This window comes from Taudactylus pleione, unplaced genomic scaffold (assembly GCF_031769625.1).
Source record: "Taudactylus pleione unplaced genomic scaffold, aTauple2 ptg000179l, whole genome shotgun sequence".
Classification (NCBI taxonomy): Eukaryota; Metazoa; Chordata; class Amphibia; order Anura; family Myobatrachidae; genus Taudactylus; species Taudactylus pleione.
In genome coordinates this window covers 25,830,944-25,844,686 of record NW_028284581.1, presented here as the reverse complement: position 1 = coordinate 25,844,686, position 13,743 = coordinate 25,830,944, and the positions used below count along the sequence as shown (strand labels likewise).

The 13,743-nt window shown below is 41.3% G+C and overlaps 1 protein-coding gene across 1 annotated transcript in view; it reads left to right on the top strand.

Annotated features, from left to right (window-relative positions):
* The first annotated feature begins 1,001 nt into the window (after nucleotides 1-1,001).
* CUNH18orf63 (chromosome unknown C18orf63 homolog) overlaps nucleotides 1,002-13,743 on the top strand; it is a 140,628-nt gene continuing 127,886 nt past the window's right edge. Inside the window, exons 1-2 of the mRNA XM_088475978.1 lie at nucleotides 1,002-1,123; nucleotides 6,932-7,010. Coding sequence (XP_088332104.1) covers nucleotides 1,002-1,123; nucleotides 6,932-7,010 — 201 coding nt within the window. The remainder of the gene's footprint in view (nucleotides 1,124-6,931; nucleotides 7,011-13,743) is intronic.

Below are 13,743 nucleotides of genomic sequence, written 5' to 3'. Positions count from 1 at the left end.
ACAAGTTTGTTAAATGTTGGATCTAAATTTGTTCAAACAACAGTTTTTGTCCATTTTCCGGCATTTGGGAGCAAATTGCTGATTGTCATTTACTTCCATACGTTACCAGATTTTCATTCCAACCAATCAACTAGTTGGACAGAAAATCTTTACGTGTGTACCCAGCCTAACTTTCAGATTTTTTAATCAGATATAAAAATGATTGTCCTCCACTTCATGTGGCATTAACAGAGTTGAGTATTGCTAATAGATTTATATTTTAAAATTGTAATTTTGCTGGGTACATAAAATAAAAATTTATTACAATTCATTTAAAATAGTTCACTTCAAAAGAGAGTCAACATAAAAAAGAAAGGGATATAGAAGTGTTTAGGGCCTGTCCTTTCAAGTATTTGTTGTGTACTTTGGTAAATTTATAATAATGTGTTGTAATTTTTTGATTATGTAAAACCACTGAAATTATATAAATCTTTGTGCATACCATAATGAAATATTTTGGGAATGGGACCCAAATCTAAACACAGAATGCATTTATGTTTCATATACACCTTACATACATCCTGCAGGTAATTTTATACAATATTTTAATAATTTTGTGCATAAACAAAGTTTGTGTACATACATTAAATTCATTTATGTTTCATATACACCTTATGCACACAGCCTGAAAGTAATTTTCTCATAATTTTGTGCCTTAAACAAAGTTTGTGTACACTGAACCATCAGAAAGCAAATGTTTAACTATCTCAGTCATGCTAAAAAAAAAAAAAATCAGTATTTTGAAATATTCCGTATTTCGAATATTTGGATATGGGAGACTCAACCTGAATGATAAAATTAACATGTTTAGGCAGCACAGTGATCTTGATATATGAGTACAAACTATAAAATATTGTGGAATATGTACTGTTATAAATTTGACATTCATTACTTTTTTGTCCTTCTATTGTTTCATGAAATCTTATTGTGGATTTTCTCAGTTTATAAATATGGATATTCAGATGCCAAAATCATTATATTTTATGGCTTTGCCGGATTTGGGAAGCCTCTGTGCTGTTAACATCATTATAAACCCAGGGATTTCAAATTCTTGTATTAGAGATCTACAGATAAAACTATGCAGGTAAACAAACTATTTATCTATGATTAAGCAGGAAGATTATGCAGTAGATTTACTAAAGCTTCTTAGAAGGAAATGTGGAGGTGTTGCGCATTACAATATCAGATTCTACCTACAGTATCATTTATCTAGTACATTCTAGAAAACTATAGCTAAATTTGGCGGCTATAGGAAACTGGATGCAATTATATCAACATTTACAATGTTGACAATCCTTATATCAATTCCACAAGACAACTGTTGAAATGTCGACATCTGCAGAATGTTGTCACTTGATATGTCGACATGTGAAATGTTGACAATCTCAGAATGCAAACAGGGTTTGGCTGCAGGGAAGGAGGGTTTAGTTTAGGCATTATGTTGAGGGTAAGGGTTAGGCTGCTAGATGGGAGGTTAGAAGTTAAACACACTGCCGGATTTGCCACAGATTCAGCCAGAAGTCATCATGACGTCACTGATTGGCCACCAGGATGTTTCTGTTGACATTCTAATCATGTAAACATTTCATCATTGCCCGACGTGATCAATGTTGACAAGATATAGAAAACCTTTTGGCAATACCTGCTTTTTTTCCTTTTTAGAAGTTTTAGTGAATCTACCTCTAAGGCCCGTATTCAATTTGAGGCGAAAAGTCCGGATCCGCGATACTTTTTCGCCAATGACGTCATTTTCACCTGTTTTGCTTTTACCCCGTATTCAATTTGAAAGACATTCCGCCTAGGCGGAAAGTCAATGCAATGTAATAGGCGAAAAAGTTTCGCCTATGAATGGCAGGCGGAAAAAAGTACAGATTTGGGGTTTTGGGGTGCAACGTTGCGGGAACCCCCCTGCAGCCTTCAGACAGTCCCCCCAAAGGTAAACTGTGTCAAAACATTTAAAAAAAAACACTTAAGGACACCCCAAAAAATTACTTTGAAAAAGGGGGTGAAAAATAAATGTTGGGGTACAAAGTTAAAAACTAGCGAACTTGACTCTGGGGGGGTCCCCAAGTATGCCCCAAGTGTTTTTTTGATTGCAGGTGCTTGCGTCAGGTGGATTTTTCACGATTTTTTCAACTTCACTTTAGCAACTTTTAAATATGCTGACCCCCATTTTCATGAAACCCCAAATTTGCTGGGATAACTTATTTTCTGGAAAAAATACTCCTGAATACTATTCTGCACCACGTATAGAAAAACGCTATTTAGCAGCTATTGAGTCCGTTTAAAAACACCAAATACCTCCAGCAAGCCAAAGCGGGGGGTACCATAGTGAACCCCCATGTCAGAGCATCTTTTGGGGGGTGTCAGGCTGATTTCCCAAAATCTGACAGTACTGTCCGCCTGTTCTAGTTTCGCTGGGTCCCGTTTTTGCGTACTTTCAAATTGAATACGGGGTAAAGCGGGCACGCACGCGATACTTTTCCACCTACAAAACAGGCGAAGTAGGAGAAAAGTCCGGCCTGCGAAAAATTACCACGGCTCGGCTCAAATTGAATGCGGCTCTAAATGTATAAGGTATGTAATATATATCAGTTTTGTGTAGACTTCTCAGAACAGTAGATGTGTGTACCTGGGTCCCAATGGTTTCTACCAGTTCTGAGCTGATGGCACTGCTGGACATCTTCCGATTTAGAAGGGAAGTAAGCATGATGTGTCTTTCATCTGATGCACTAAGTTTTCTTGGCCGACCACTGCGTCTGCGGTCCCCAACGTTGCCCGTTTCTTTGTGCTTCTTCAAAAGCACTTGAACAGCACATCTTGAAACCCCAGTCTGCTTTGAAATCTTTGCCGGGGAGAGACCTTGCTAATGCAGTATAACTACCTTGTGCCTTGTTGCTGTGCTTAGTCTAGCCATGGTGTATGACCTGTGACATGAAACTGTCTTCCACAACCTTAGCTTTGTAGCAGAATTTATCTGTTCCTCATCCAGTTTTAAGCCTCCTACACAGCTGTTTCTATTTCAGTTACGACCTTTACACTCACTGTGGCTGCACCTCAATTAACCTTGTGGTTACAGCAGTAGATACAATGTCGCGGTTCCCACCATAAACTTCAATGGAGAATTCTCCCCATTGAAGTCTATGGGGAGACACGCTGACCGCACCCAGCCAATCAGCGAGCTGCTCCGATGGAGAGGCCCGCTGATTGGCTGGCGGCTCCTACAATGTCTGGAGCACACTTGTGCCCTGGTCATTCGCGCGGAGTAAAGGTATGTGGAAACATCTTTACCTTTACTCAGTCTGGCTTGGATTCGGGAGCACCCGTTTTTTTGTTTTAATCCTGTGGATGCCTACTTGGAGAAGAGGATCTGAACTACGCTTAGGTGAGGTGAGTATGGATTTTTTTATAGGTACCCCTATGGATTACTTTGGATACTAGGTGAGTATGTGTGATAGTGAGTGTGAGTGTGCATGTATGTTATAATAAAATTTTACTTTCATGGTGTATGTCGTGTTTTTTTTTGTATTGCTTTGGTTGTGGAACTACAAGTACCAGCGGGCCCGTAATACCCCTCATGCTGGTATTTGTGGTTCTCCAAATACCAGCATGCGGGGGAGGCTTGCTGGTATGTGTAGTTCCACAACTAAAGACAATATTTAACCATTTATTTTACACTACACTAACACTATCAACCCGGAACTGACCGACCTAGGGCTATCGGCCCAGGCCAGGGGTGACTAGCGGTCAGGGATGATGCTGCGGCTGGGGGGCCGGTGAAAGGGGACCCCTGGTTGTGGCATCAGTCCCCCACTAGAAAGAGTCTGGAACTGGTTTGAAACATAGGGGTAACCTCACGCCAATTTTTTTCTCCCTATATGTAAAGCCAGCTCTGTCCCTGGTGCTGGTTCTTAAATTACAGTGGAACACAACACATTTTGTTCCCTGAAATTTGAAGAACTAGTCTTTTGGGGGGGGGGGGACCTCATGTCTTTTTTTTGGAAAATGAACCCTATTTTAACCATTTACAGAAATAAACATACACAAATCACAATGATTTGTGTATGTTTCTGACCATCTCACAGCTCAGGGGGTTGAAAGATTGAAAAGTGATTTGGACAGAGAGTTTGCTCCTATCTCACCTGAGCTTGTCATCCCGATTCTTGGTAAATTTGAGAGATGTATGTTTTAGGTGAACATTACTTCCGATTTGGCCCGATGGTGATTTGATTCGAGATTGCTATCTCATCCGAGTTTTACTAGTGAGATGAGAGAAATCTCTCTCTAACTCACCTGACTTTTGCCTTTAGTAAGTTTGCAAGCAGGAAACAAATGAATAAATCACCTGAGATGGTCATCTTGACCTATCTCGATTCTTTGTAAATTTACCCCTAATTGTGTAAACGTATTAGCGCCACTTCTGTGTGTTTTTTATTTTGTTTAGATGCCAACTAGAAGACCATCTTTTTTTTTTAGAGGCTGCCCTTAAGTACTACATGATAAATTGTATTCCTGTTGTATATATTACAACTATTTTGTGTGTCTAAATATTTTATATATTCACCTCTGGAGTGCCCATATCAGCGGCCCTTATATCAAACCTTTCTTTTAATAGGAGACTTGTTTACCAGATTTAGGAACTGGATATAACGGACTGGGACCGTTTAGATACAGAGTACCTGGGAGCTCAGCACACAGAGCTGTAACTTTAATAAGAAGCGATGTTGTACTGGCAACAGAGGCCAGTCAGGAAATGGAATTTATAGGGGAGAATCCCCAGGAATTGGATTCTGCGATCAGCTGGTGTGGGAGCAGCACTCTGAGTGGAGGAAGAGCGTCAGGTGACAGAATTTAATATGACTGCGCCCATACTGTGGTTTAGGAGGGAACTCTGGCATGCAGCTTGTGTGTCATCATGCTTTTAAAACACTGAGCAACGAGCTGTGGAGTGCAGTCTCATTGCTCAGTGACAGGACACTGAGCGGACACAGTGACAGGGGCAGGAGCAGCACAGACAGACCTCAATACCAGCCGGGAGCGATGTGCAGCGTGACCGGACCTCTGTGCTATCCGGGAGTGATGCACAGCGCAAGCGGACCTCAGCGCTAGCCTAGACAGGCACCGGAGAGGTAAGAAAGTGAGTTAAGGGCCTGAGTGTGACAACTGGTTCCTCATCCAGTTCTGTGCATCACTGCAGTTCCATGCATGCAGGCTACCATCTTATATGAGATCTTGAAGCTGCCGCACCACCCACTCTTTATGCACTCTGGGAATGTGACCAGTCACAAAGCTTCCTGGCCTTGGGTGGCTTACTTAAAATCTTAGATGCTGGCAATCATTGCCAGAGCTTCTATTCCCTTTGGAATAGTCTTCTTGCTCCTTGTGCTCCAGTTTCTTTGTGTGCTTGTGTCATCAGCAAGGTTCAGTGTCTACAACTCTAATTCAATTGAGTGGTGTCTTGTGCCTCGGTGTCCTGGTCTGCATTTTCAATCATCCTATGTAATCTGTCAGTGCTTCTGCTACACGATCAGCATCCCACTTATTCAAGTGTCAGCTCCTGTCCACAGTGTCTCAATCTCCATGTCTCACACCTCAAGGAGTCTTCTAGATTTATCTTGCTCCCTCCCGATCTTGCTCTGTGCTAAATTGGAGGGCTGCAAGCTGCGGGCTCATGGCACCAAAGTCCATTCCACCTTGTCAGTTCTTGGTGAAAATGGGAGAGTCTGTTAGACTCTGTGCCTACAGATTAGTAGTGTCAAATTGGTGTAGATCGGCCCAGGATCCTCCAAAGCCCTGTAAGTGTGCCATTGTTCCTGCAGGAAAGAAGAAAATGTAGAAACATCAAAGTTGCCTACTTTTTGCGACATTCTGAATTGCAAGCACTGCTTATGTCAGATGCAGTGAAGCAATTTTTTTTCTTCTGTTCATGCACCTAAGTCGCACTGTGCATGTGTACATATAGCATGCGCTCGGAGTTGCGATTAAGGGAGATGCTCAGTGTCAGAAATGTCTTGAAAATGCATTGGAAATTCCTGGGCCTTGAGATGGAGGTGACACACGGAGATGGACCTTCGAAAAATACAGAGTCTGGAATCAGATCAAACATCAAAGTACAAAATCAGCAGACATTGACAAGCTTATAAAACCAAGGTCTTGCAACCCATTCTTTAATATAGGTAATCATTAAGTCCTAATTTATATTTCCCCAGGCTCCTTCTGGTGATTTTAATGGTGTGTTAGGGAACAGATGTTAAAATTTTGCTTATGCTTACTTTCACTTTATAACATTAAGCATTTCTGATCCTCATTCTGCTCTGTGATCACAAAAGTCTATAATAAATAGTGATAATGTGATATTAATGTTTGCACATCAGTGTTCTCCCCAGGCTGTTTTTGGCGGGTGCACCACCCGGCAAGAAACAGCCTACCACCTGGCACTTTGGAAGCCTCAAAGTGGGGACAGTATCTGGGAGCTGTATAAAAAGGACCAGATCCTACAGACTTTGCAGCGTTTTCATAATCAGACGACTGGGCCTCTAATAAGAAGAGGAGAGTTAATATATAAAATGTTATTTCAAATCATTATAAGGTCAAGGTTTAAAACATTTTATTATTGCGAAGGCCCCACCCAGCTGGAAAAATTTTCTGGGGAGAACACTGCACATTATAATACTGCTTGAAGTCTCAGCATACCCTTAGAGTTTGTGGGGTTTTTTGTGTAGCCGGAAATATATTGGGAATTCAAATAAATGTTAACATTATTTACAATACATATTGCTTTTAGTCAATAGTATATAATTAGAAATGTCCAAGTTTTTGGTACCATTTGAAAAATGCTGGGCAAATACCTGCCTAAATAATGATTATTGATATTATACCTTTTATTTTTCAGACATTTGCTGTTTCGTTTTGATCTTATTAAAGCATCACCAGTACCAGAACAGCTCAATCATATATTAGTAATAATGCCAGTAAGTTATGTTTCACTTTACTTGTTCAATAGAATTGATAAACATTTTTGTTTTTAGTATACAAGCATCTTTGTATTTTGGCAGTTAAAATGTTTTGATGATCTCACGGTTTTTTTCTCTTCCTCCCTCGACCTTACTCGATGGATTTCTTCCTCATATCACTCCAGTGGCCATGCACTCAACCTTGACCCATCATTGGCATCTCTGATTTCACCAACTATCAGGGACTCTCTGACATCACCTAATCTTCCTTTTTCCACTGTTCCTTCACCACCTTTATCAAAATTACACTTACTTGGCACAATCTTAATGCTCTGGACTCGTCTCTTTTTTTTCTCTTTCCTGGATTCTCTGGCGTGAAATTACTAAATGTTCGATTTTAATCGATTAAATATCGATCCAAATTGATCAACATTGATGTTGTGTTTCAGTAGCTAAATCGCACATTTACTAACACAAATAAATATAAAAAAAAAATAATCTGTCAGTAAATGTGCAATTTACCACCTGAAACACAACATCAATGTTGATTGATTTTTAATCGATTAAAAGCGACCTTTAGTGAATTTTTCCCTGTTTCTCTTCTTCACCCTTTGCTGTCCCTACATGGCTGCTTCCTACTCTAAATTCAACTTAACTTCTGCTCTTGTCTCTCTTGCCCTAGCTATTACTCTCTCAGACAGTCCAATTTTGTCACTCTAGGCTAACATCCAAAGCTCTAATCACACCACAAAATCTGATCCACCCCATGACTTTCTTCATTTAAAATTTCTACTCTTTTACGGTTACACTTTTGCTTTGTCAAGACAGTTTTACTTCAATTCATTAATCTCTCAATCTTTTTTATCACCCCCCCTTATGACCTTTGGTTTTGCTATCCATAAGGACATTTCCTCCTCTAATCCTTCTGCTCCCACCCTCCTCCTTTTATTGCTGGAAACCTACATTTTCCTCCTTCAATGCTACTGGCGGTGAAGTCCATTCACACCTCTTGTTGAGGACCTAGGCCCTGATTCAGACCCACTCGCAAATGGGCGTACGCATGTTCGCCGTACGTAAAAAAATATTTAAATTCAAGCACTCGCTCGTTTTTTCCTACGCAGCTAAAAATCCGCCCCAAACTCAGGCGACCCCTCCTCTGACTAACGAGCGTGCCAAATAGCGAGCGTACATCCCCGAAATGGCTTGAAGGGAACGCACGCACAAGTACAAACCGGAAGTGGGACTGTCAGATTCCGATTACCTGCTCGTTTTTTCTGCCTACCTCCCTCAATCGTATCATGCCAATCAATGTATCAATTAGCTTAATTGTTTATTTTTTTTCAACACAATGCAATAAACTTTAATCTTGTCCGTGTTTGTATTTGCTCGCAGAATACGTACGGCTGAAACCTTCGCTTTTATTGTTCCAAAGACATGTTAGCCCCAATTAAACAATTGTTCTATTTGTTTGTCTCCCCACAATTTTTCTGTGGTTCATTTCTTTATTTAAATTTGCTTACGCATGTCACTGCATCAAGCCTATCATAACTCTCAAGAGATTTGTGGCCCTGTCGAACACATGACTCATACACTAACCAATAGAATTTGTCCTGTTAATTTCCCAAATACATTAGCCAATCAAATTTTTTTGTGGTGCTTTATTAAAAATATTTTGACAAAAAAACACCATTGCCATCATGAGATCCGCCGCATTCACCAGGCGCGAACTGCTGGTGCTGACGGAGGTGATGGACAGGAGGATCACCAGTCAGCCTCCACCCATCTCCAACAGGCGCAAGCGTTCCGCATATGCGGAGGTACGTCGACGCCTGCGCTCCTTCGGCTCACGCCGACATATTGGCCAGCTGGAGCGCAGGTGGTCGGACCTGCACCGGCGGACGCCCCGCTTGCTGGCATGCTTTCGCATGCAGATTGCGGAAAGTAAGTGTTCTGGACTGTGGTTTTCAAGTTTATCTTGTGGGCCCTAACTGCGTGTGCATGTTTTCATGTCTGTCCTATTGAGTCATTGTAGTCATATCTGCATGTGCATGTTTTCATGTCTGTCCTATTGAGTCATTGTAGTCATATCTGCATGTGCATGTTTTCATGTCTGTCCTATTGAGTCATTGTAGTCATATCTGCATGTGCATGTTTTCATGTCTGTCCTATTGAGTCATTGTAGTCATATCTGCATGTGCATGTTTTCATGTCTGTCCTATTGTGTTTTTTTTTTTTATTTTTTTTTTATTTTGTTTCCTGTTGAAACTAACAACAATTTTTTGGTCATTTTTAGGGGCACAGCAAACACTACGGCGGCATCGCCACACAAGACGCCGGTCCCGGCCCCTCTCTCCAACCCCCAATTCCTCTATTCCCCCCTCCTCCCCAGACCCTGTGGCCGAAATTTCTGGCCTACTTCCCCTCCAGCCCAATTCCCCCTCTCCTCCATCCGTCCCTCCTCCAAATACCCCCTCCCAGGATGGCGAAAACACCTTGCCCCTCGGGTTGGGGAATGTAGCCACCTCCGAGGTGGTCCAGGGAGTGGCTTCTGGCTCTCTCGTTTTGGAGAACGGTATGTTTTTAAAGTTTATTTTGGACACCCCAAACTGTTTGTATGTAATCATGTGTCGTCCCCATTTTTTTTTTCTTTTTTTCGCCTTAGGGTATTTTTGGGGGTTGTCTTTACCTGTTCCTGCTGATGTCACCATACACATATCACACCTGTGTGCCTTTTTTTAGGGCCCTTGTATTTTTGGCATACGACATTTTGGGGTTCTGGGTTTTATCCGTGTAATTTATTTTTGGCCCACAAGCTTGTAAGTTTGTGTTTGCTTGTTTTTTGTTTTTTTACAATGTTGCTTCATTATCGATTTATTAATCCCCAAACTTTTGTCACCCACAGAGGAACAGAGGCGTCGGGAACAGATTGTGAATTGTGTGGGCCGTATGCGGGAGCAGGTCACCGGGCTAATGCAGGGCCTTGACCATCTGTTGGTCCTCCTTCGGAATTAATTTTTTTTTTTTTTTTTTTTTTAAATTGTTTCTTAATAAATCTGTTTAAAATCAAGCTCTGTCTCATGCGTTTGGAGTAAATCCAAGATTCTTTACACTGACATAAGTAGACTCTTCAAGCAAGGTTTGCCCCAGAAACTCACTACAGATTGTGTGTTGTATTTTGAATGCAAACAGGCACAAGAAACACCTCCCAGTACCAATGTCATTTTCCTTTTTTGTGGTGGTCAACATGATAGTTTACACCATTTTTCTGGTTCCTATTTGGTGGCCAAACTGCTTAGGACAATCTTACGAAGGCAACTGATTGTACACGATTCCTTGTTGTGTTGGTTAGTACCCCGAAAACATATTACATTTTAGCTCCACTTGCTTCATTACTGGGTTACCCCTTAGGTAAAATTAACGTTTGGGATTTTGTTTACACTTGCTTCTAACGTGCCCAAAAATAAAACAAATTACACTCTCCAAATATTTATTCACAACAGAAATCAAAATACAAAGTGGTCACTCACAAACAAAACACACAGTGATAATCAGAAAAACTCCACATACCAAAAACACTAAACAAACACACAACAAATCAAGAACTGGTTGACGAAGGTCCATGCCCACATGATTTCACAAATATGGCGTTGCAATATTGGTGTCAGAATAACACATTGGGTATACACACTGTTGTTTGATCAATAATTACCTAAAATATCGGGCCACCACATCATCGCGTATGGCCCCCCCACATACTGACCTCCGACCAACCTCGGGGGGGCCATCCTCAGGTAAGGCATCCTCTGGCTGCATTGGAACACCACTCCTTATGGCGATGTTGTGAAAGATCCCACACAGGACCACAATTTTCGAAACCATATCCGGCAAATACATGAGCAAATACATGAGCTCACCACCAGAGCGGTGGAGGCATCTGAATCGGCCTTTTAAAAGGCCGATACAGCGCTCCACCACTTGCCTGGTGGCTGTAAGTGCGGTATTAAACTCACTTTGTGGACCTGGTGTGGGAGCCAAGTAAGGAGTGAGCAGCCAGGGCATGCAAGGGTATCCACTGTCTCCTGTGAAAAAGAATAGACAACATCAGGATCACTGTGTATCAAGCTTATCATTGTTATGTACTAAAGGTCTACACTTACCCAGAAGCCACGCATCACCAGCTTGTAGGTTGTTTAATTTGTGCCATATCCCTGATTGCCGGATGACGAAGGAGTCATGTGCACTTCCTGGTAATTTTGCATTCAGGGACAGGATCTGGAGGGAGGCATCACATACCACCATTACATTCAGGGAGTGATAGTGTTTCCTGTTTCGAAATATGGCCTCCAGCTGTGCTGGAGGCTGAAGTGGTATGTGAGTACCATCCACAACCCCTATGATGTGTGGGAAGCCAGCTATTTGGTAAAAATTGGCCTTGGCCACACTAAGGGCACCCATATCCAAAGGCATTTGAATAAAATGATGGAGGTGCTTGAAAAGTGCCTCCATCACTGCCCTCAGGATCCAGGAAAAGGAGGATTGTGAGATGCCTGCCACTATTCCCACCGTTGTTTGAAACAATCCTGAGGCACAGAAATGTAACACCGCCATAAATTGCGTAAGTGGTGGTATTGCTGTAGGACTGTCAATTTGCCGCTCAAGATCACTCTCTATTAATGAGAGAGTGTCTATGATGATTTTGGGAGGAAGACGGTAGCATCTTAAAACCTCATCATCGGGCATTCCAAAAAGGGTGACACGTGTTCGAAATATCTGGGGCCTTGCACGCCTACGATGCCTACGCCTGGGACGAGATTGAGGTTGGTCGGCTTCCGGGAGCATGGCCAGAACAATCCGCCCTAGATCAACCTGAAATGGCAAGATTTTAATGTAAGGCTTTGGACCCACCCCAAAAGAAAATTCAAAACAACTTAGCTTGATGATACCATCCATTGCTGCTTACATGCCGGGGTATTGTCATGATCCGTCCAAACTGAAATTAATCACAAAAATTATTAGAAAAATTTCACTCTGTGCATTTTTGTTTCTAAATTTTGTGCTAGACCAAACTTAAAATATGCGAAACACACATTTGGCAAAAGAGCAAAACGACATTGCACACAGTACATCAAAATGGGTTGAAATGTTTGCCCAAAAAGCGAAAGGGCAACCTCAAAAAAATTAAAATGATTAATAAGCATTTAAAAATGCGCTAATTAGTTTGTAAATACAAGTCACAATAGTAAGTAGTAAAAATGCGCTAATTAGTTCGCAAATACAAGTCCCAATAGTAAGTAGTAAAAATGCGCTAATTAGTTCGCAAATACAAGTCCCAATAGTAAGTAGTAAAAATGCGCTAATTAGTTCGCAAATACAAGTCCCAATAGTAAGTAGTAAAAATGCGCTAATTAGTTCGCAAATACAAGTCCCAATAGTAAGTAGTAAAAATGCGCTAATTAGTTCGCAAATACAAGTCCCAATAGTAAGTAGTAAAAATGCGCTAATTAGTTCGCAAATACAAGTCACAATAGTAAGTAGTAAAAATGCGCTAATTAGTTCGCAAATACAAGTCACAATAGTAAGTAGTAAAAATGCGCTAATTAGTTCGCAAATACAAGTCACTATACAAACTGTGAAAAATGCGCTAATTAGTTCACAAATACAAGATAAAAAATGGACTTACCAAGAGCAAATATATAAGAGTTCAAATCAAAAGGTCTTTGGGTCCGAAATTAATCAAAAGCTAAAATATATGAAATTATGGATCCAAAATTTACAAAAATGAAGAAACACAATGAAACAACAATTGATCAAAAGTTAGACTTCACAAAACTTACCAAATCAAGAAACGAGGTAAAAAAAATAAAAAACGGAAAATAAAAACGCAAATCTACCAAACAAAATAATCTCCAACCGCCAACTCCTTTATACGCAAACAATAAACTCCAGCCAAGGTAACCTCCAACAATCCAAAAACGCCACCTCGACTCGAGACACACCAAGCCATAAATAGTGTTTCGTTTCCCGCACAAATTAAGGAGGGATCATAGGAACGCACAATCAATGATGTGGCCGCAAAATAAGGACGCATGTATAAATACATCACGAAAACACATTAAAATTCTGGGGTATTTCTTGATTGGACCTCAGACATGGCGACAGACCAGGGAAACAATGCCCAAGAGTCAGGCGGTAAGTCTTTCATGCATTTTGTATCAATGATTAATTTGAAACATAAGATTGGGCAAGTTGTGATTTTGTGAAATCTGAATATTTACACAAATAGGTGAGGATGACATGGAAGAGGCTGCTGGGCCCAGTATTCCGGCCAAAGCTGCCAAAAAAAAAAGGCAGCCACATTTCACAAGAAAGGAGATGGAGGTTTTGATACAGAAGTGTGTGGACATCCTGCCACAGGCAGACAGGAATATGAGTCTAAGCCAGAAGGGGAGAATGTGGGAAGAGGTAGCCGTTGCTGTCAATAGGGTGGGTGATTATGTCCGTCTAGCCCGGGATGTCAAACGGCGGTAAGTAAACACTTGCCTCCCCTAAAAACAAACACCATTTTAAACAAAAGGATAATGGCTTCCATTTTTTCCCACAGATGGGGCGACTTCAAATATCGCCTAAAGCAAAAACTCGCGGACAGGGCTAGGCATGCAAGGGGGACAGGTGGGGGTCCCACCCCTGTGTCATTGGAGTTGACCGATTTAGAAGAGCTGGCACAGGGGTGTGTGCAGCCTGTGGAGGTGTT